Source organism: Dendrobates tinctorius, unplaced genomic scaffold, assembly GCF_039654945.1.
Source record: "Dendrobates tinctorius isolate UK_male_01 unplaced genomic scaffold, ASM3965494v1 ptg000010l, whole genome shotgun sequence".
Classification (NCBI taxonomy): Eukaryota; Metazoa; Chordata; class Amphibia; order Anura; family Dendrobatidae; genus Dendrobates; species Dendrobates tinctorius.
Window position 1 is genome coordinate 11,215,557 of NW_027361678.1, and position 19,593 is coordinate 11,235,149.

The 19,593-nt window shown below is 54.6% G+C and overlaps 2 protein-coding genes across 2 annotated transcripts in view; one reads left to right on the forward strand and one right to left on the reverse strand.

The window, feature by feature from the left end:
* AREL1 (apoptosis resistant E3 ubiquitin protein ligase 1) overlaps positions 1 to 14,255 on the reverse strand; it is a 21,135-nt gene extending 6,880 nt beyond the window's left edge. The window contains exons 1-17 of the mRNA XM_073586822.1: positions 14,121 to 14,255; positions 13,701 to 13,766; positions 13,401 to 13,627; positions 13,086 to 13,323; positions 12,845 to 13,008; positions 12,549 to 12,720; positions 12,257 to 12,474; positions 12,109 to 12,186; positions 10,674 to 10,815; positions 8,348 to 8,469; positions 8,184 to 8,259; positions 8,006 to 8,115; positions 4,388 to 4,567; positions 3,840 to 3,965; positions 3,588 to 3,717; positions 3,159 to 3,217; positions 391 to 480 (exon numbers count right to left, since the gene is read on the reverse strand). Coding sequence (XP_073442923.1) covers positions 391 to 480; positions 3,159 to 3,217; positions 3,588 to 3,717; positions 3,840 to 3,965; positions 4,388 to 4,567; positions 8,006 to 8,115; positions 8,184 to 8,259; positions 8,348 to 8,469; positions 10,674 to 10,815; positions 12,109 to 12,186; positions 12,257 to 12,474; positions 12,549 to 12,720; positions 12,845 to 13,008; positions 13,086 to 13,323; positions 13,401 to 13,627; positions 13,701 to 13,716 — 2,148 coding nt within the window. The 5' untranslated portion in view covers positions 13,717 to 13,766; positions 14,121 to 14,255. The remainder of the gene's footprint in view (positions 1 to 390; positions 481 to 3,158; positions 3,218 to 3,587; positions 3,718 to 3,839; positions 3,966 to 4,387; positions 4,568 to 8,005; positions 8,116 to 8,183; positions 8,260 to 8,347; positions 8,470 to 10,673; positions 10,816 to 12,108; positions 12,187 to 12,256; positions 12,475 to 12,548; positions 12,721 to 12,844; positions 13,009 to 13,085; positions 13,324 to 13,400; positions 13,628 to 13,700; positions 13,767 to 14,120) is intronic.
* FCF1 (FCF1 rRNA-processing protein) lies at positions 14,188 to 19,274 on the forward strand. Its single transcript, XM_073586828.1, has 8 exons — positions 14,188 to 14,316; positions 14,838 to 14,905; positions 14,985 to 15,056; positions 17,658 to 17,806; positions 17,917 to 17,989; positions 18,649 to 18,736; positions 18,828 to 18,922; positions 19,011 to 19,274. Exons 1-8 carry the CDS (start codon positions 14,314 to 14,316, stop codon positions 19,057 to 19,059), a joined length of 597 nt encoding a protein of 198 aa, XP_073442929.1. The 5' UTR covers positions 14,188 to 14,313; the 3' UTR covers positions 19,060 to 19,274.
* Positions 19,275 to 19,593: the final 319 nt, after the last annotated feature.

Below are 19,593 nucleotides of genomic sequence, written 5' to 3' on the forward strand. Positions count from 1 at the left end.
AAGGGCAGCAATGCCAGACATGCGTCAATAACTTCATCTCCTCCTATCGGATATTTTCAATCTTTTTTTAATGGAATGTAATAAAGCATTTGATATATTCATGCACACCTTTCCAATCAGAACCTTCTCCTTGTGTTCTATATTAGAAAACAGTTTAGATTATGGCACTAAATAGAGAGGGATTTAGAAGGAAAATTACTTTGGACTTCAGACCACCCATGTAACTTGTCAGCTCTAAAGAGAAGTCACAAGAACACCAAAGGGGCAGATACAAGAACCAGGGAAATCCAGATGAAGCACTGGCCTATATCACTGAAGGAGGTGTTCACCTCAGTACTTCACTCCAAGAGTACCTCCATCTGTTAGTTCCTGGGTGACTCTAATCCTTACCTTCTCCCTGAAAAACCAGGAACCTCCAATGACCACAGCATGAGCCTGGAATTCCTGCACGGCTATGTGCCCAGTACCGCACATAAGGAGCTGGAAAAAAAAAAAAAGCATATAATCCTCGTCCACAAGAGCTCAAATCTAAGATATAAATCATCCAGATATAGGGAGGCAGCTGGGGTAGGAGACCTAACTACACCTATCATGTATCAGGGGCAACGTAAAACAATGGTCAGAATACTGAGCAATGTGTGATGTTGCAATGTTACATCGGGCAGTGGTGTGTGAGCAGTGAGAGAACAGAATCCATTTTGTAACTGTGGTCTCCATCTTGCCTATTAACTTCTGCCATGTGATCAAATAACTCTGATGGGCAGGAAAATGTCACATTTGCATTCACGCCCCTAAAGCTCCTAATGGCTCATAGTTCTGATGGAAGTTTTCCTTCTATTGTGACCCTATTTAATGTGGCTACATATGCTAATAAACCAGAAGTCCTGAGACCACCATACAAGGGGCTGTGCTGTACTGATTTCCTGAGCGCTTGCTAAACAAATTTTATTTGGAGTTCTAAAGGCATAGATGAAAAATGTATTTCGCTCACAGAATTTGGTGCTAAAATCCAGGAAAACACTCACATTACAGTAAAAGTGATTTTTAATGCTGAAGCAGAAGGTTTTTCTTACCTTTGTATTTCACTTTTAGTGAGAACTTGGTCTACCTCCAGTACAAGTTATTTTGCATTAAATAATCTAGTCCACTAACTTGAAGAGATATCGATGCCTTTTTGAACTGTGTGCATGTTATGGGATCAGTGTATTGGTGTGAAATGTAGTGGTAATTATACTTGGAGGATTTCTAGTGTTGAGGGGTTTCTTGTAGTTTGTTTACTGGGTTTTTGTAGGGTTGTTAAGTGGCTTTGAAGACTGCCTACATATAATTGTAGGATTTTAAATGTCTCAGGTGCCTACCTACATATGAGAAAAATGTGCTGATATATGCACTTATACAGGTGCATCTCACAAAATTAGAATATCATCAAAAAGTTAATTTATTTCAGTTCTTCAATACAAAAAGTGATACTCCTATATTATATAGAGTCATTACAGAGCGATCTATTTCACGTGTTTATTTCTGTTAATGTTGATGATTATGGCTTACAGCCAATGAAAACCCAAAAGTCATTATCTCAGTATATTAGAATACTTTATAACACCAGCTTGAGAAATGATTTTACAATCTGAAGTGTTGGCCTACTGAAATGTATGTTCAGTAAATGCACACAATACTTGGTTGAGGCTCATTTGGCATCAATTACGGCATCACTGCGGTGTTGCATGGAGGCGATCAGCCTGTGGCACTGCTGAGGGGTTATGGAAGCCCAGGTTGCTTTGAAAGTATCCTTCAGCTCATCGACATTGTGGGGTCTGGTGTTTCTTATCTTCCTCTTTACAATATCCTATAGATTCTCTATGGGGTTAAGGTCGGGTGAGTTTGCTGGCCAATCAAGCACAGTGATACTGTTGTTTTTACACCAGGTATTGGTACTTTTGGTAGTGTGGACAGGTGCCAAGTCCTGCTGGAGAATGAAATGTCCATCTCCAAAAAGCTTGTCGGCAGAGGGAAGCATGAAGTGCTCTAAAATTTTCTGGTAGACGGCTGCGCTGACTTTGGTCTTGATAAAACAGTGTAGTTATACCAGTGGTGGATGGCGATTCCAACCACGGCTGTTACAAAGGCAGATGGTGGCTGATCAGATCAGTTGCCTTGTGTGTGGAAGGTGCAGAATGAGCGTCAGAGCCACCTCAAAGGCAGGGACACCACATACGATCTACATGTCGGTGTCGTGAAGGGGTGAAGAGCGTCTGTTCAGGAGTTTTGCAATTAGAGAGAGCAGGCGGATGAGATGCTCATGTGTTACCATGTGCTAGGGGGACAAGTCTCTGAAGATTCACGTACTCCAATCCTATAGAAGAGTGGAGCCAGCAGTGATGAACATGGTGGGAGTCCATCAAAACATTGGTGCCATTGAGAAGAGGAATGATGGGAAAAGGAGGCCGGCAATGTATGGAGACCACTGCTGGACGCTCCAGAGCGGCATTACAAGCGGCAGGTAACAGAGCTCCAACTGGAAATTGCAAGAAATGTACTTCTTTATTCTGGATCTTCACCATGTAATGACAGTTTGTAGTAAAAACTCCCAATAAATGTGTGGAAGCTTATTGTAACCGTGAATGGTGTATTTAATTTCATTGCCCCACATCTCTTATGTTAAAGGGGTTGTGCACTACTAGGACAGCCCTTCTCATTCCCCACACTTGGCCCCTATACAATAATAAAGCTTATATTGACCTCCCGTGCTGGCGTCGTTACCGCAGTGTCAGCACTCGCACTTCCGGGTCCCTCATGTGGTTGTTGTGACATGTATCTCCGCTTTCAGATAAATCGAACATAAAGAGGAAGCCCAAGCTGCAACTGATCCCCAACTTCCTCTTCATGTTCAATTCGACAGGAGGCAGGGAGAGTGACACCAGGGTCACATGTCACAACAACCACACGGGACCCTCGGGAGAGCGAGTGCCGACACCGCGGGAACATTGTCAGCTCGTTAGGTGAGTATAGGTTTTATTATATTATTAGAGCCAAGTGTGGGGTATGAGAAGGGCTGTCCTAGTAGTGGACAAGCCCTTTATACACTAGAGCTAATGATTTAGCGATCTGTTATAATCTATTCCCCTTTGGGCCTGAAGTGATAAATGGCCGATTCTTACCTCTAATTCATTCTCATCGAATATGCCCAAGAGATTATCAGGGACGAGCTCATTAAGTCCTGAGGAAACAGAGGCCGCAGTCAGTGCTGGTCAGCATGCGTCCCCCACGCTGTACCCCACACTGATCACCATGCGTCTCCCTGCGCTAACCCCCCCGTATTTGTCACCATGCGTCTCCCCACGCTGACCCTCACACTGATCATGTGTTTCCCCGCGCTGACCCCCCGCTTCTGGTCGCCATGCGTCCCCACACGTTGACCCTTCACTGAATCCCGCACTGATCACCATGGCGTCCTCCTGCGCTGAACCCCACTGCTCATCATGCATCCTTCGGCGCTGACCCCGCATGCTTGTCACCATGCATTTCCCACGATAACCCCTTCGCTAGTCACCATGCGCCCTCCGCACTGACCCCCACTATCAGCTCACCTTTCAGGAAATGCTCCACCTCCTCCCGCATCTGATTACAGAGACGATGCTGTGCCAAAAGGTTCAGGTAATAGATCTTATTGTCATTGGAGACTGGAATGTGCGAACCCCCGGGCACCAGGTCCACCATCTGCAAGAGGAAGAAGACTGGCAATCCACAGACATGGCATACTGGCATACTCCATTGTTAGTCACTGACAGATCCTTTCATGCTTGATAAAACACAATTACGTGCTCACACATGGCACCCACCTTCTCCAGCTGACCCCCACGGCCATACTTCTCTTCAGCAAAGACCAGGTCTGCATCAGAGACGTCATTGGACAAAACATACAGAACCTTGGACTGGAAAAAATCAGGGTCGTCTGTTTCGAAGAACTGAAGAGAAAAATAAAATGATGAATCTCCTCATGTGTCCACCCTCCCCTCATCAGGTCCCATCAGTCCCGCATCACCCCCATCCTTTTTGTGAGTCCCGTCTGCTCCAACCCCATCCCCGCCTTTGGGGGTTATGTCTGTTTTCCCACCCTGCAGGTCGAGTAAGACCCTCACTTCCGGGTGCCATATACTGCTCACACCCTGCGGGTCCCATCAGTCGCCTTCCATGTGGGTCTTATAATATGCCTGAAGTGGGGTTCGGCAGGTAGAAGGGCAGTGTGGGAAATGTATGTGCTCGGCAGCCCCATCCCCCGTGGATGATGTCTCAGTGGAGTCGGGCGGCCACGGGGAGTATCTGGAAGATGGCAAGTAGTCCTACAATGTGACTGCTGGGTGGTCGGAGGAAGGACACCATGTCTCACCTTATAATGCATGCGGAGTCCAATGATCTGTGCCAGGAAGGATCGGGTGAACCGAGCCCTCACCAGTTGCTCATAACATCCCCCTTGGGAAGACTCAAATAGGCATTTTCCTACCACCCTACCAGCAAACTCGTACAGCTTGATGCGTAATCCTGCTGGGCGACATGGGTTTGGGTGTACCTAGAAGAGAAACCCCCAATTATAAGACCCCAAAGAAAATGCTGGGGAGCAGACAAGGAGATAATCATCAGAGATGGGGAGGGCTGGGGGGCAGTGAGACACCGAGAAGGGTGGAGGCAGTCAGACGCGGACGGCGGGGGAGGGAGGGAGAGGCGGTCAAGACGCGGACGGCGGGGGAGGGAGGGAGAGGCGGTCAAGACGCGGACGGCGGGGGAGGGAGGGAGAGGCGGTCAAGACGCGGACGGCGGGGGAGGGAGGGAGAGGCGGTCAAGACGCGGACGGCGGGGGAGGGAGGGAAAGGCGGTCAAGACGCGGACGGCGGGGGAGGGAGGGAGAGGCGGTCAAGACGCGGACGGCGGGGGAGGGAGGGAGAGGCGGTCAAGACGCGGACGGCGGGGGAGGGAGGGAGAGGCGGTCAAGACGCGGACGGCGGGGGAGGGAGGGAGAGGCGGTCAAGACGCGGACGGCGGGGGAGGGAGGGAGAGGCGGTCAAGACGCGGACGGCGGGGGAGGGAGGGAGAGGCGGTCAAGACGCGGACGGCGGGGGAGGGAGGGAGAGGCGGTCAAGACGCGGACGGCGGGGGAGGGAGGGAGAGGCGGTCAAGACGCGGACGGCGGGGGAGGGAGAGGCGGTCAGACGCGGACGGCGGGGGAGGGAGAGGCGGTCAGACGCGGACGGCGGGGGAGGGAGAGGCGGTCAGACGCGGACGGCGGGGGAGGGAGAGGCGGTCAGACGCGGACGGCGGGGGAGGGAGAGGCGGTCAGACGCGGACGGCGGGGGAGGGAGAGGCGGTCAGACGCGGACGGCGGGGGAGGGAGAGGCGGTCAGACGCGGACGGCGGGGGAGGGAGAGGCGGTCAGACGCGGACGGCGGGGGAGGGAGAGGCGGTCAGACGCGGACGGCGGGGGAGGGAGAGGCGGTCAGACGCGGACGGCGGGGGAGGGAGAGGCGGTCAGACGCGGACGGCGGGGGAGGGAGAGGCGGTCAGACGCGGACGGCGGGGGAGGGAGAGGCGGTCAGACGCGGACGGCGGGGGAGGGAGAGGCGGTCAGACGCGGACGGCGGGGGAGGGAGAGGCGGTCAGACGCGGACGGCGGGGGAGGGAGAGGCGGTCAGACGCGGACGGCGGGGGAGGGAGAGGCGGTCAGACGCGGACGGCGGGGGAGGGAGAGGCGGTCAGACGCGGACGGCGGGGGAGGGAGAGGCGGTCAGACGCGGACGGCGGGGGAGGGAGAGGCAGTCAGACGCGGACGGCGGGGGAGGGAGAGGCAGTCAGACGCGGACGGCGGGGGAGAGGCAGTCAGACGCGGACGAGGGAGAGGCAGTCAGACGCGGAGGAGGGAGAGGCAGTCAGACGCGGACGAGGGAGAGGCAGTCAGACGCGGACGAGGGAGAGGCAGTCAGACGCGGACGAGGGAGAGGCAGTCAGACGCGGACGAGGGAGAGGCAGTCAGACGCGGAGGAGGGAGAGGCAGTCAGACGCGGACGGCGGAGGAGGGAGAGGCAGTCAGACGCGGACGGCGGGGGAGGGAGAGGCAGTCAGACGCGGACGGCGGGGGAGGGAGAGGCAGTCAGACGCGGACGGCGGGGGAGGGAGAGGCGGTCAGACGCGGACGGCGGGGGAGGGAGAGGCGGTCAGACGCGGACGGCGGGGGAGGGAGAGGCGGTCAGACGCGGACGGCGGGGGAGGGAGAGGCGGTCAGACGCGGACGGCGGGGGAGGGAGAGGCGGTCAGACGCGGACGGCGGGGGAGGGAGAGGCGGTCAGACGCGGACGGCGGGGGAGGGAGAGGCGGTCAGACGCGGACGGCGGGGGAGGGAGAGGCGGTCAGACGCGGACGGCGGGGGAGGGAGAGGCGGTCAGACGCGGACGGCGGGGGAGGGAGAGGCGGTCAGACGCGGACGGCGGGGGGAGGGAGAGGCGGTCAGACGCGGACGGCGGGGGAGGGAGAGGCGGTCAGACGCGGACGGCGGGGGAGGGAGAGGCAGTCAGACGCGGACGGCGGGGGAGGGAGAGGCAGTCAGACGCGGACGGCGGGGGAGGGAGAGGCAGTCAGACGCGGACGGCGGGGGAGGGAGAGGCAGTCAGACGCGGACGGCGGGGGAGGGAGAGGCAGTCAGACGCGGACGGCGGGGGAGGGAGAGGCAGTCAGACGCGGACGGCGGGGGAGGGAGAGGCAGTCAGACGCGGACGAGGGAGAGGCAGTCAGACGCGGACGAGGGAGAGGCAGTCAGACGCGGACGAGGGAGAGGCAGTCAGACGCGGACGAGGGAGAGGCAGTCAGACGCGGACGAGGGAGAGGCAGTCAGACGCGGACGAGGGAGAGGCAGTCAGACGCGGACGAGGGAGAGGCAGTCAGACGCGGAGGAGGGAGAGGCAGTCAGACGCGGACGGCGGAGGAGGGAGAGGCAGTCAGACGCGGACGGCGGGGGAGGGAGAGGCAGTCAGACGCGGACGGCGGGGGAGGGAGAGGCAGTCAGACGCGGACGGCGGGGGAGGGAGAGGCAGTCAGACGCGGACGGCGGGGGAGGGAGAGGCAGTCAGACGCGGACGGCGGGGGAGGGAGAGGCAGTCAGACGCGGACGGCGGGGGAGGGAGAGGCAGTCAGACGCGGACGGCGGGGGAGGGAGAGGCAGTCAGACGCGGACGGCGGGGGAGGGAGAGGCAGTCAGACGCGGACGGCGGGGGAGGGAGAGGCAGTCAGACGCGGACGGCGGGGGAGGGAGAGGCAGTCAGACGCGGACGGCGGGGGAGGGAGAGGCAGTCAGACGCGGACGGCGGGGGAGGGAGAGGCAGTCAGACGCGGACGGCGGGGGAGGGAGAGGCAGTCAGACGCGGACGGCGGGGGAGGGAGAGGCAGTCAGACGCGGACGGCGGGGGAGGGAGAGGCAGTCAGACGCGGACGGCGGGGGAGGGAGAGGCAGTCAGACGCGGACGGCGGGGGAGGGAGAGGCAGTCAGACGCGGACGGCGGGGGAGGGAGAGGCAGTCAGACGCGGACGGCGGGGGAGGGAGAGGCAGTCAGACGCGGACGGCGGGGGAGGGAGAGGCAGTCAGACGCGGACGGCGGGGGAGGGAGAGGCAGTCAGACGCGGACGGCGGGGGAGGGAGAGGCAGTCAGACGCGGACGGCGGGGGAGGGAGAGGCAGTCAGACGCGGACGGCGGGGGAGGGAGAGGCAGTCAGACGCGGACGGCGGGGGAGGGAGAGGCAGTCAGACGCGGACGGCGGGGGAGGGAGAGGCAGTCAGACGCGGACGGCGGGGGAGGGAGAGGCAGTCAGACGCGGACGGCGGGGGAGGGAGAGGCAGTCAGACGCGGACGGCGGGGGAGGGAGAGGCAGTCAGACGCGGACGGCGGGAAGGGAGAGGCAGTCAGACGCAGATGGCGGGGAGGGAGAGGCAGTCAGACACGGACGGCTGGGAAGGGCGTGGACTCACCAGGCCTTGACTTGTGTCACTAAATCGAGTAAAGAGTTTGTTGTTTGTATCAAAGAGAACTTTACAAATCAGCTCAAACCACTCCCGCCGCGGACCACCCCAATCTAGAGCTGCCAACGAGAGAGAATGTCAAAGGGGCAGAGACCAGACCGAGCTGCCAGAGTGAGCAGACACTCACCCTCTTCATCCTGGAATATCACTTCGAAGTTTTTGCTCCAGTCGGAGGCAGAAAAATTTCTTGTTGCTCGTAGCGACTGCAATAAAAGACAGATATAATGGGGTCACAGGGGGACACCGGGTATAAGGATATAGACTTGTAGACACCGTAGGACTACTACTCACACTCTCCAGCAGTGCATGGCGGCAGACTCTCAAGGTGACTTTGCTGCGGTTCTTCTTGCAGTGAATCATTTTAAGCTCTCTCTGAAAAAAACGGACTTTATCCTGGAAAGTCTCTGATCCACCTGAAAAGCAAAATCGTGTTGAAAAGCAGTCCGTGGGCAATGTCCATCATGGGGTCCACCACCACTCATCTATGAAGCCTCCCACCCCACTTAATGGCACACAGCCGTCACAGCCCCCCCCCCCCCCACACACACACACACAACCGTCACCTCCCCTACCTACATGCACGCAGCCATTACCCTCCACTACAGGCACGCAGACGACACCTCCCCCCGACACAGGAACGTAGCCATCATCCCCCACTACAGTCACATGGCTGTCGCGTCCGCCCCACCCACACATACTCACAGAGACAAGCAGCCATAACCTCCCCCCACAGCCACGCAACCATCACCCTTCACTACAGTGATGCAGCAGTCACTTTCCGCCCACACACACAGGCACTTGCAGCCATCACCCCCCCACACACTCAAAGCCATCAGCAGTCACCCCCCCCCCACAAGCACGCAGCCGCCACCCCACACACACACACACACACACACACACACAGCATGCAGCCGTCAGCCCCCCACAGGCACGCAGCCGTCACCCCCCCACACACACAGGCATGCAGCCGTCACTCCCCCACACACACACACAGGCACGCAGCCGTCACCCCCCCACACACACAGGCACGCAGCCGTCACCCCCCCACACACACAGGCACGCAGCCGTCACCCCCCCACACACACAGGCACGCAGCCGTCACCCCCACCTCAAACACACAGGCATGCAGCCGTCACCCCCCACACAAACACACAAAGGCACGAAGCGGTCACCTCCCCCACACACACAGGCACGCATCCGTCACCCCCCCACACACACACAGACATGCAGCCGACACCCCCCCGACACACACACACAAGGACGTAACCGTCGCCCCCTCCTACACACACAGGCACGCAACCGTCACCCCCTCCCACAGGCAGCCGTCACCCCCTCCCCCCCACTACATGCCCATTACACATTCGTCATTGCATTACCAATGTTCAAGTGCAGGAAACGAGTAGAAGTGGTTGCTATGATGGTCCGCCCCTTGCAGCTGATTTCTACTGGGGGCTGCAGCCTATCATCAACTTGTAAGGACAAAAGGCCGTGCAGAGAGTCTGAGGGCAAGTAAAGAAACCCACACACACAGGCGTCACCCCCCCCCACACACACACACAGGCACGCAGCCGTCAGCCCCCCACACACACACAGGCACGCAGCCGTCACCCCCCCACACACAAGCACGCAGCCGTCACCCCCCCACACACAAGCACGCAGCCGTCACCCCCCCCACACAAGCACGCAGCCGTCACCCCCCCACACACACACACAAGCACGCAGCCGTCACCCCCCCACACACACACAAGCACGCAGCCGTCACCCCCCCACACACACACAAGCACGCAGCCGTCACCCCCCCCACACACACACAAGCACGCAGCCGTCACCCCCCACACACAAGCACGCAGCAGTCACCCCACACACACAGGCACGCAGCCGTCACCCCCCCACACACACACACACACACAGGCACGCAGCCGTTACCCCCCACACACAGGCACGTAGCCATCACCCCCGACACACAAAAAGGCACGCAGCCGTCACCCCCCCCACACACACACAGGCAAGCAGCCGTCACTCCCCACACACACACACACAAGCAAGCACCCGTCACCCACCACACACACACGCAGCCGTCACTCCCCACACACAGGCACACAGCCATCACCCCCCCCACACAGACACACGCAGCCGTCACGCCACACACAGGCACGCAGCCGTCACTCCCCACCCCACACACACAGCCGTCACCCCCCACCCCACACACGAGCCGTCACCCACACACACACGCAGCCGTCACCCCCCCCCGCAGACACGCAGCTGTCACCCCCTCCAAACACACACAGGCACGCTGCCAGCACCCCACACACACACAGGCATGCAGCAGTCACCCCCCACACACAGGCATGAAGCCATCACTCCCAACACACACACACACACAGGCATGAAGCCATCAGCCCCTACACACACAGGCACCCAGCCATCACCCCCCCCCCCCCACAGGCACCCAGCCATCACCCCCCCCCCCCCACAGGCACCCAGCCATCACCCCCCCCCCCCCCCCCCCGCAGGCACGCAGCCATCACACCCCCCCCACACCCAACGGCACGCAGCTATCACCCCCTCCCACAGGCAGCCATCACCCCCTCCCTCCACTACATACTCATTGCATTACCAATGTTCAAGTGCAGGAAACGAGCAAAAGTGGCCGCTATGATGTTCCGCTCCTTGCAGCTGATTTCTACTGGGGGCTGCAGCCCATCATCAACTTGTAAGGACAAAAGGCCGTGCAGAGGGTCCGGGGGCAAGTAAAGAAGCTAGGAAAGCCACAGAGATGGACAAATTAATGGGTTCAACCGTAATGCAGAGCGCCAACCTCTGACAATGTGATGAGGCCATGAAATTTCCACATTACACCCAGAAACGTAAACACATCAGAAGGTGAACGTTGGACATTTCTCCATTTAACCAGAAAAGAAAATGTCTCATTTAGGAACTGATGGCAGCTACATCTTAGGACAGCGTCGTGCATTATCCCCTCTTCTCACAACAGTCTGTAAATGCTGGGAGGTGAGAAGATAGTCACTGGCATTATGGCAGAGGAACGTTGTCCCCTTTTAGTTTGTCAGAATTTCACTGTTAGACAGTTTGGAGTCTCTGAGGGATTTTTAATTTAATATTTTCTATTGGCTGAAGGTCCAGACTGCAGGTGGCCATTTCATTCCTCGGACTCTTCTTCTGCAGAGCCATATTGCTGTCATGGAAGCAGAATGGTCATTCTCCTCCATGACAAGCCAGATTTTCATTTTCCTCCATGACAAGCCGGATGGTTCCTTTCCTCCTTGACAAGCATCTGTGTATAGTTTCCATAAAGAATTTCACATTTTGATTCCTCCGACCACAGAACATTTTTCTCCATTCAGCACAGCTGATCTTTGGCCCAGAGAAGAAAGCAGTTTCTGGATTGTGCATATATACTGCTTATTCTTTATATGATGGAGCCTTCTCTGTGGATGGTTTGGTGACCTGTAATCACAGATAATTCCTGGATTATTCCTGAGCCCATGCAGTGATTCATGCCTGTATACAGTGCAGTCTGAGGGCCCGAAGGTCACAAGCCTCCAATAAGGACTGTTGGCCTAGTCTCTCGTGCAGAAGAATTTCTGGATCTTGTGATATTTTGTGCTGGAGATGGATGATATTAACTCTTAATCTTACACTGAGGAACGTTTCTGAAGTTGTTCCACAGTCACTAAACACAGTTCTCAGATTGGTGACCTCCGACCATCTTTGCTTCTGGAGACACTACCTCTCACATGCTCCATATACACGGTCATGTGACCCTCAAGCTGCGGTCCATCAGTACCACTTCTGCAGCATTTTGTAACTAACTCCTCTGAGATGTCTCTGCCATCAATATCTAAATGAATTTATCTTTCAAACAAAAAGGAGAAATGTCCCACATCCAACTTCTGATCTGTGTGATAAAATGTGGTGATGACATTTCCAGGTCATTATTTTTGCTTTCTGCACATTTTACACAGTGGACCACATTTTTTGGAATTTGAGTTGAATATGAGAGGTGTGGCAGGAGTAGGCTGGTGACCCACCTTGGTGCCAGGACACACGCGGAACGTGAAGAGACGCCAGGGGATGATCCGCAGATAGAACTCCTTGATGGAGAGTTGCTGCAGCAGAAAACACAATGATGAGGAGAGGCGCAGACAGCGGCCACCACATGCATCCATGCTCACACACCTTCGGGGAGATGTAGAAATACACCTTCTTCGGCTTCTTCACCCTCTCCAGGGCAGAAGCACTAAACAATGGGGTGCTGTCCTCTCTCTGCCTAGGGGAGGACAAGTTCTGATACCCAGAAACATTAGGTGTACTAGAAGGAGGATATAGATAACCCTCGAAAAAAACACCGACTCCTGAGCGTGACACGTTATTATCCACCGCCACCTTCTCCGCATCTACAACACAAGAGGCAACAGTCACAAACCGGCAAGGACTACAAGGAGCAGCATACCCACAAGGAGGAGCTCACCACTCAGGACGATGATGTAGAAGTGTCCGTTGCTAACAGGTTGTCCCTTGTAGCGCAGAGTGGCCTGGAAACAGCCCGTCTGGAGAAGAGTCAGTAGCATCAGCACCCGCTGTTGTTTTCCAAGGCAGACTGTTGTTTGGTAGCAGCCATCAGCCAATCCCACCACGCCAAGCTAGAAAGCGAGAAGAGTCATCTCCAAAGGGGTCTACTGACGGAGCAGGGAGTGGGCGCATACTGTGACGACAGGGCCAGGAACGGGTCCCATAGTCTTATTAAGGGGCAGAGCGGATGCTCACCTCACTGAGGCTCAGAGTGTAGCTTTCCAGGTCCTTCTCACTGTCACTGGCGGCATTTCCATACTGGTCACGTGGAGCAATCTGTAGGGTGTGCTGCTCCCCGCAGGTCAAGACCAGGGTAGAGAAGTGGCAGACAATATGGGTCTTGGCTGGCACAACCACACCTTTAAGGAGCAGGCAGTGGGGGGTCACACTTTTGACACTCTGCATTCAACCTCTGGTGCTCGGCAGCACCTCTTACCTGGGTGGAAGACCTTATAGTATGGACTATTCCCAACACTGAAGTGGCCCACACTGATGCTGATCTGATACTTCCCCGACCGCCGCACCGTGAAAGCAGCTTTCACCACGTTCCTCATGGGATCCTGGACAACCTCCAGAGTCACCGGGACTTCGACTGACAGCTCTGTGTGAGAGATGCGAACTCGTAGAGCGGCTGTGCCGCTGACGGGGAAGGGATGCCCATTCCTATAGAATAACTGAGGAAAGGCAAACAACTCAACATGGAGAAAGCAGGACAGGAAGCACATTCCCAGCAGGGCGTCAGGGGTCTTACATGCACTCGGAATCCCATGGACTGCCCCACCTCACAGGGCTCAGTCCAGTCCCAGGACACCTGGCAGGAGCGAGGCTCCAGGTACTTCCCCCACACATAGGTGAGGATGGTACGCTCCGTACCGCGTTCCCGACCCTCATGATGCCAAAACCTTAGGACGCGGGAACTTAATTCAAGGAGGAATTTAATGGTGACGAGGAACACGCACATCAAGCCCGTGACGCTGCCTGCAAGAGAGAGCGGGGTCAGGAAGGAGCCCAGATGTCACAAAGCCCACACTGCCCAGCCGGCGGTGCTCACCGATAACATACAACATCAGTGCGGACGAAGGACGGCGTCTTCATAGCATCTCCAGCACGTCGTCTCCTGCCAAGAGATCAGCAACCGTCAGACATACCGAATCAGCGGCTCTCAGCCGGGGCGTCAAGTAAAGCAACCAATCACAGCACAGCTTTCATCCCTGAGACTTTTCAGAATGCAGGTAAGCTGCACAGTGATTGGCAGCAACTGACAAGAACCTGAGGTGAATCAGCATGGTGGTAATCCACGTGGTAACCAGAACGGTCAGCACAACGGGATGTAGAGAGGTAGCAAGTGACCACTGCAGCCAATCACTGGTCATACCCCTGAGGTCACATGTTGTGCTGAATTATCATCATCAGTAAAGCTAGCGGAGCAGCACCTGTACCCCCGACATGTTCCCGACACCCCAATACTCACCCTCTACGCCCCACATACGGCGCTCGGTACCACACCGGATTCACAACATTTTCCGGTTCTTGTTTCTGTTCGGAAACGCTGGTCACGTGACTACACGGTCGGTTCCGGGTACAGAGGTCGCACTTCCGCTTTCAGTTTGAAAGAGCCAAGGCCGGAAGTGAGGTCATAGTCTTGCGACTCTGAGAACGGCAGCATGGTGAGTGCGGGAGCCCGTGTGGCCATGATCACCTCCCTGTCGGGCGCCCCCTGATGTTCTTTCCCCTCCGCCCTGATCTTACCTCGGGCCTTCTCTCCTCTGCCGGCGGCTTCCCTCAAAGAAAACGCCGACTCCGGAGCGCGACACGTTATTATCCACCGCCACCTTCTCCGCGTCTACAACACGAGAGGGATTACAAAGAGCAGCATACGCCCTCTGATCTCCTATCCCCTGCCGGCGCCCTCCCTTTCCCTTCTGACCTCGCCGGCGCCTTCCCTCCTGTTCTCCCCTCTTTGCCCACCCTCCCTAATGTCAACTTTTATACTTGACACTTCTTTGGAGCAGCCTGAACTCCAGTGGCCCAAAGTCATTTAACCCTATAAGTCACTTTGTTGTCCATGTTGATGTCCATCTTCGGGTTGGGCTGTATTCAGAGCAGCGCTCCCTGTGTGTGAATTATTGTGAGGATGAGCCAGTATTGCCCTGTGTGTCTTCATCATCGTGTGCCACTTATCTTCCAGGGGAAACAGAAGAAAACAAAGAAATATGCAGTGATGAAGCGAAGGCTCAACTTGAGGGACCCGCGCATGTGAGTAGAGACAGAGTGGACTCCTGCTGGAGGAAGAGTCTGCAGCTCCATTCTAAACCCTACATTCCCTTATCTCTAGAAAAGAAAAGGATCGAACAGCATCTCAGAAGAAGAAGTTAAAGGATCCAAGCACCATCAAGGAGAGAGAAATGTATGACCATAAGCAGCATTCTCAGTGATGTCACCACTGATCTCTAGTGATGGATAGAAGGCATTCTCAGTGATGTCACCGCTGATCTCTAGTGATGAATAGGAGGCATTCTCAGTGATATCACCGCTGATCTCTAGTGATGGATAGGAGGCATTCTCAGTGATGTCACCGCTGATCTCTAGTGATGGATTGGAGGCATTCTCAGTGATGTCACCACTGATCTCTAGTGATGGATAGAAGGCATTCTCAGTGATGTCACCGCTGATCTCTAGTGATGAATAGGAGGCATTCTCAGTGATGTCACCGCTGATCTCTAGTGATGGATAGGTGGCATTCTCAGTGATGTCACCGCTGATCTCTAGTGATGGATAGGTGGCATTCTCAGTGATGTCACCACTGATATCTAGTGATGGATAAGAGGCATTCTCAGTGATGTCACCGCTGATCTGTAGTGATGGATAGGAGGCATTCTCAGTGATGTCACCGCTGATATCTAGTGATGGATAGGAGGCATTCTCAGTGATGTCACCGCTGATGTCTAGTGATGGATAGGTGGCATTCTCGGTGATGTCACCGCTGATATCTAGTGATGGATAGGAGGCATTCTCAGTGATATCACCGCTGATCTCTAGTGATGGATAGGAGGCATTCTCAGTGATGTCACCGCTGATCTCTAGTGATGGATTGGAGGCATTCTCAGTGATGTCACCGCTGATCTCTAGTGATGGATAGGAGGCATTCTCAGTGATGTCACCGCTGATCTCTAGTGATGGATAGGAGGCATTCTCAGTGATGTCACCGCTGATATCTAGTGATGGATAGGAGGCATTCTCAGTGATGTCACCGCTGATGTCTAGTGATGGATAGGTGGCATTCTCGGTGATGTCACCGCTGATATCTAGTGATGGATAGGAGGCATTCTCAGTGATATCACCGCTGATCTCTAGTGATGGATAGGAGGCATTCTCAGTGATGTCACCGCTGATCTCTAGTGATGGATTGGAGGCATTCTCAGTGATGTCACCTCTGATCTCTGGTGATGGATAGGAGGCATTCTCAGTGATATCACTGCTGATCTCTAGTGATGGATAGGAGGCATTCTCAGTGATGTCACCGCTGATCTCTAGTGATGGATAGGAGGCATTCTCAGTGATGTCACCTCTGATCTCTAGTGATGGGTAGGAGACATTCTCAGTGATGTCACCGCTGATCTCTAGTGATGGATAGGAGGCATTCTCAGCCATCATGCTGCCCTATATATAGTGCAGTGCTAACCTCTGAGCCACCATGCTGCCCTATATATAGTGCAGTGCTAACCTCTGAGCCACCGTGCTGCCCTGTATATAGTGCAGTGTTAACCTCTGAGCCGCCGTGCTGCCCTGTATATAGTGCAGTGCTAACCTCTGAGCCGCCGTGCTGCCCTGTATATAGTGCAGTGCTAACCTCTGAGCCGCCGTGCTGCCCTGTATATAGTGCAGTGCTAACCTCTGAGCCGCCGTGCTGCCCTGTATATAGTGCAGTGCTAACCTCTGAGCCGCCGTGCTGCCCTGTATATAGTGCAGTGCTAACCTCTGAGCCGCCGTGCTGCCCTGTATATAGTGCAGTGCTAACCTCTGAGCCGCCGTGCTGCCCTGTATATAGTGCAGTGCTAACCTCTGAGCCGCCGTGCTGCCCTGTATATAGTGCAGTGCTAACCTCTGAGCCGCCGTGCTGCCCTGTATATAGTGCAGTGCTAACTGCTGAGCCACCGTGCTGCCCTGTATATAGTGCAGTGCTAACTGCTGAGCCACCGTGCTGCCCTGTATATAGTGCAGTGCTAACTGCTGAGCCACCGTGCTGCCCTGTATGTAGTGCAGTGCTCACTACTGAGCCACCGTGCCGCCCTATAGATTGTACAGTGCTAACCACTGAGCCACCATGCTGACATTTGCAGTCTTGTTTGCCCCATATAGTTCGACTCACGTCATCACTGTTGTAGGAGCCTCTCTCTGTATCCACCATGGATTTATCTAATGATTTCCTGGGTTAAGATCAGACATGTACAGTATTTTTATTTGGACATTCTGGACCCAACCGACCCGCGCACAGATCTGCACTCCACATTATCACATTGCCGCTGATCAGTCGTTTGCAGTACGATCCTATTGAACCTTGGTACCAATGCGACGAGGAACACAGGATGCACATGGGAAATTTTAAACCATGTTATATCCTATAGTGTTTTTGGACAGTTTTGTTTTAGAATGTTGCGTTTAGTCGCGTTGGTAAAATGTCATGAGATACCCTTGTGACACATCGGAGGGACGCTGCATACGTCTCATTGTTACACTGATGTCCCGTCTCTCTCTGTTCTGGCCCGAGTCAGGAGAAACGTGAAATGGTGACACAGACATTTTTTTTTTTTTTTTTTTTTTAATTTTGAAAATTAATTAAAAAAAAATAGAAATCTAGAGATTTTATTTTCACATTTTGCATTCTCTAACAAAACATAGAGGAAGATGAATGGTTCATTGGCCTGGAGCGCACTGCACAAGAGCGGCTTCTTGTGGCTGCGTTGCTTCGGGGGGGATGTTCACTTGCCATACTTGTGTCTCTGTTTAGTCCTCAGGTTCCCTCTTGCCTGTTCTTCCAGTATAATACAAATCTTGGACCCCCGTACTATATCCTTGTGGACACAAACTTCATCAATTTCTCCATTAAAGCCAAGCTGGACCTGGTGCAGTCAATGATGGACTGTCTGTACGCCAAGTGTAAGTTACTGGGGAAACCTCTTGCCTCCCAGTAGCAGCTGTATGGAGTGTGTAACGTTGCTGTGTGCCGGCTGTCTTATATAACTCTTTTCATGTCGCCTCTCTATAAGGTGTTCCCTGTATCACAGACTGTGTGATGGCAGAACTGGAGAAACTGGGGCAGAAATACAGAGTTGCTCTCAGGTGAGATCTGATTTATATTGCTAGTATCTTCTACGGATGACGCAGGAGCCTGCATCACAAATCACACCCAGTAGATTTGGGTAGTGGTGGCATGGCGATAGCATGATGGATCTGGGTAGCGCCGGTATGGCGGTTGGATCGCGGGATTGTGGAGCACTGGCATGGCGTGTGGATCATGAGTCTGGGAGTGCTGGCTTGACAGGAGGATCATGGGTTTGTGGAGCGCTAGCATGGTGGTTGTGTGCATTCGATTATGGTGGTTGGTTAGCTGGTGCTTGTATAACGGCTCTGTGTGGCATCTGTATGCTGGGTGTTTGTAGCATTTCTACAGTTTAGCTGATGTGTTATTGACTGTTTTTCTTAGTTAAAGGTTTTTTGGGGGACTTTACATTGATGGACCATCCTTAGGATAGGTCCTCAATGTCTGATTTGTGGGTGGTGCGACACCCGGCACCCCGCCGATCAACTGCCCTAGGTGCCGGTGGCGAATCCGTACCCGTCCACAGCCACTATACCACACCTTTGCAGCCCTGGTTGCCACAGGCATGAATAACAGCTGATTGAAGCGGGTTCAGAGTGTACAGACAGAGGACTCATCCTAAGGGTGGGCCATCGATATTGAAGACCTGGACAGCCCCTTTAAATGTAATTGTTTTTAGGATCGCTAAGGACCCCACATTTGAACGCCTTCCGTGCACACACCAAGGCACCTATGCGGATGACTGCTTGGTGCAGAGGGTGACTCAGGTGAGTGCTAGTAAGGAGACAGGCCCCGACGTTGGCGTGGGGGAAGACTTTCTTTTTGACATCTAATAGAATTTGTTTTTTTTCATAAAAGCACAAATGTTACATAGTGGCCACAGTGGACCGAGATCTCAAGAGACGAATACGGAAGATTCCTGGGGTCCCCATCATGTACCTCTCTAACCACAGGTGAGCAGTGGTGGTCCTGGCTCCGCAGCTCTCCCACATGGGATTCTAGCCTCTGCAGCTTCCTCATTTTTGCATTTTATTTTGGTAGATACAACATTGAGAGGATGCCTGACGACTACGGAGCTCCTCGCTTCTAGACTGCGACTGATGCCCATCACAGCCTGGGTTGATTTCTCTGCTCATGAGACTCCTTCTGTGATATTCACTTTGCCAGCTTCCATAGACTGAAGCCTTAGTACCGCTGCGTGGACCAAAGTTACACGGGGCTGTTGTGCAGCCTGCAGACGGGTCCCCCCGCACCATTGTATCATCTGAACAGTGATAGTTGTCAGTAAACTTTTATTGCTTCTTAGGGTGTCCTGGGTTTGTCTTCATACGTTTCACTATGAGCATCAACTCTGTGCCGTCTTCTCCCCAAAGAATCATTGCAGTTTCCTGACAGCTCGGTGTTTCTCTGCCTTCTCTGCTGGATTCTTGTCGCCTCGCACATGATGTCTTCAGTTCTATATTTCTGTATTCTGGCCCTTAACGTTTGGCTGAACCTGAGCTTCACACACCAGCTTTCTTCTTCCCATTCCTATGGCTGGAGGAATTTCAGAGCTTCAGGCAGCACATCTGCCTTCTCCAGTGTGGATTGTGATTGCCCAGGGACCTGCCTTGCCATCCTTCTT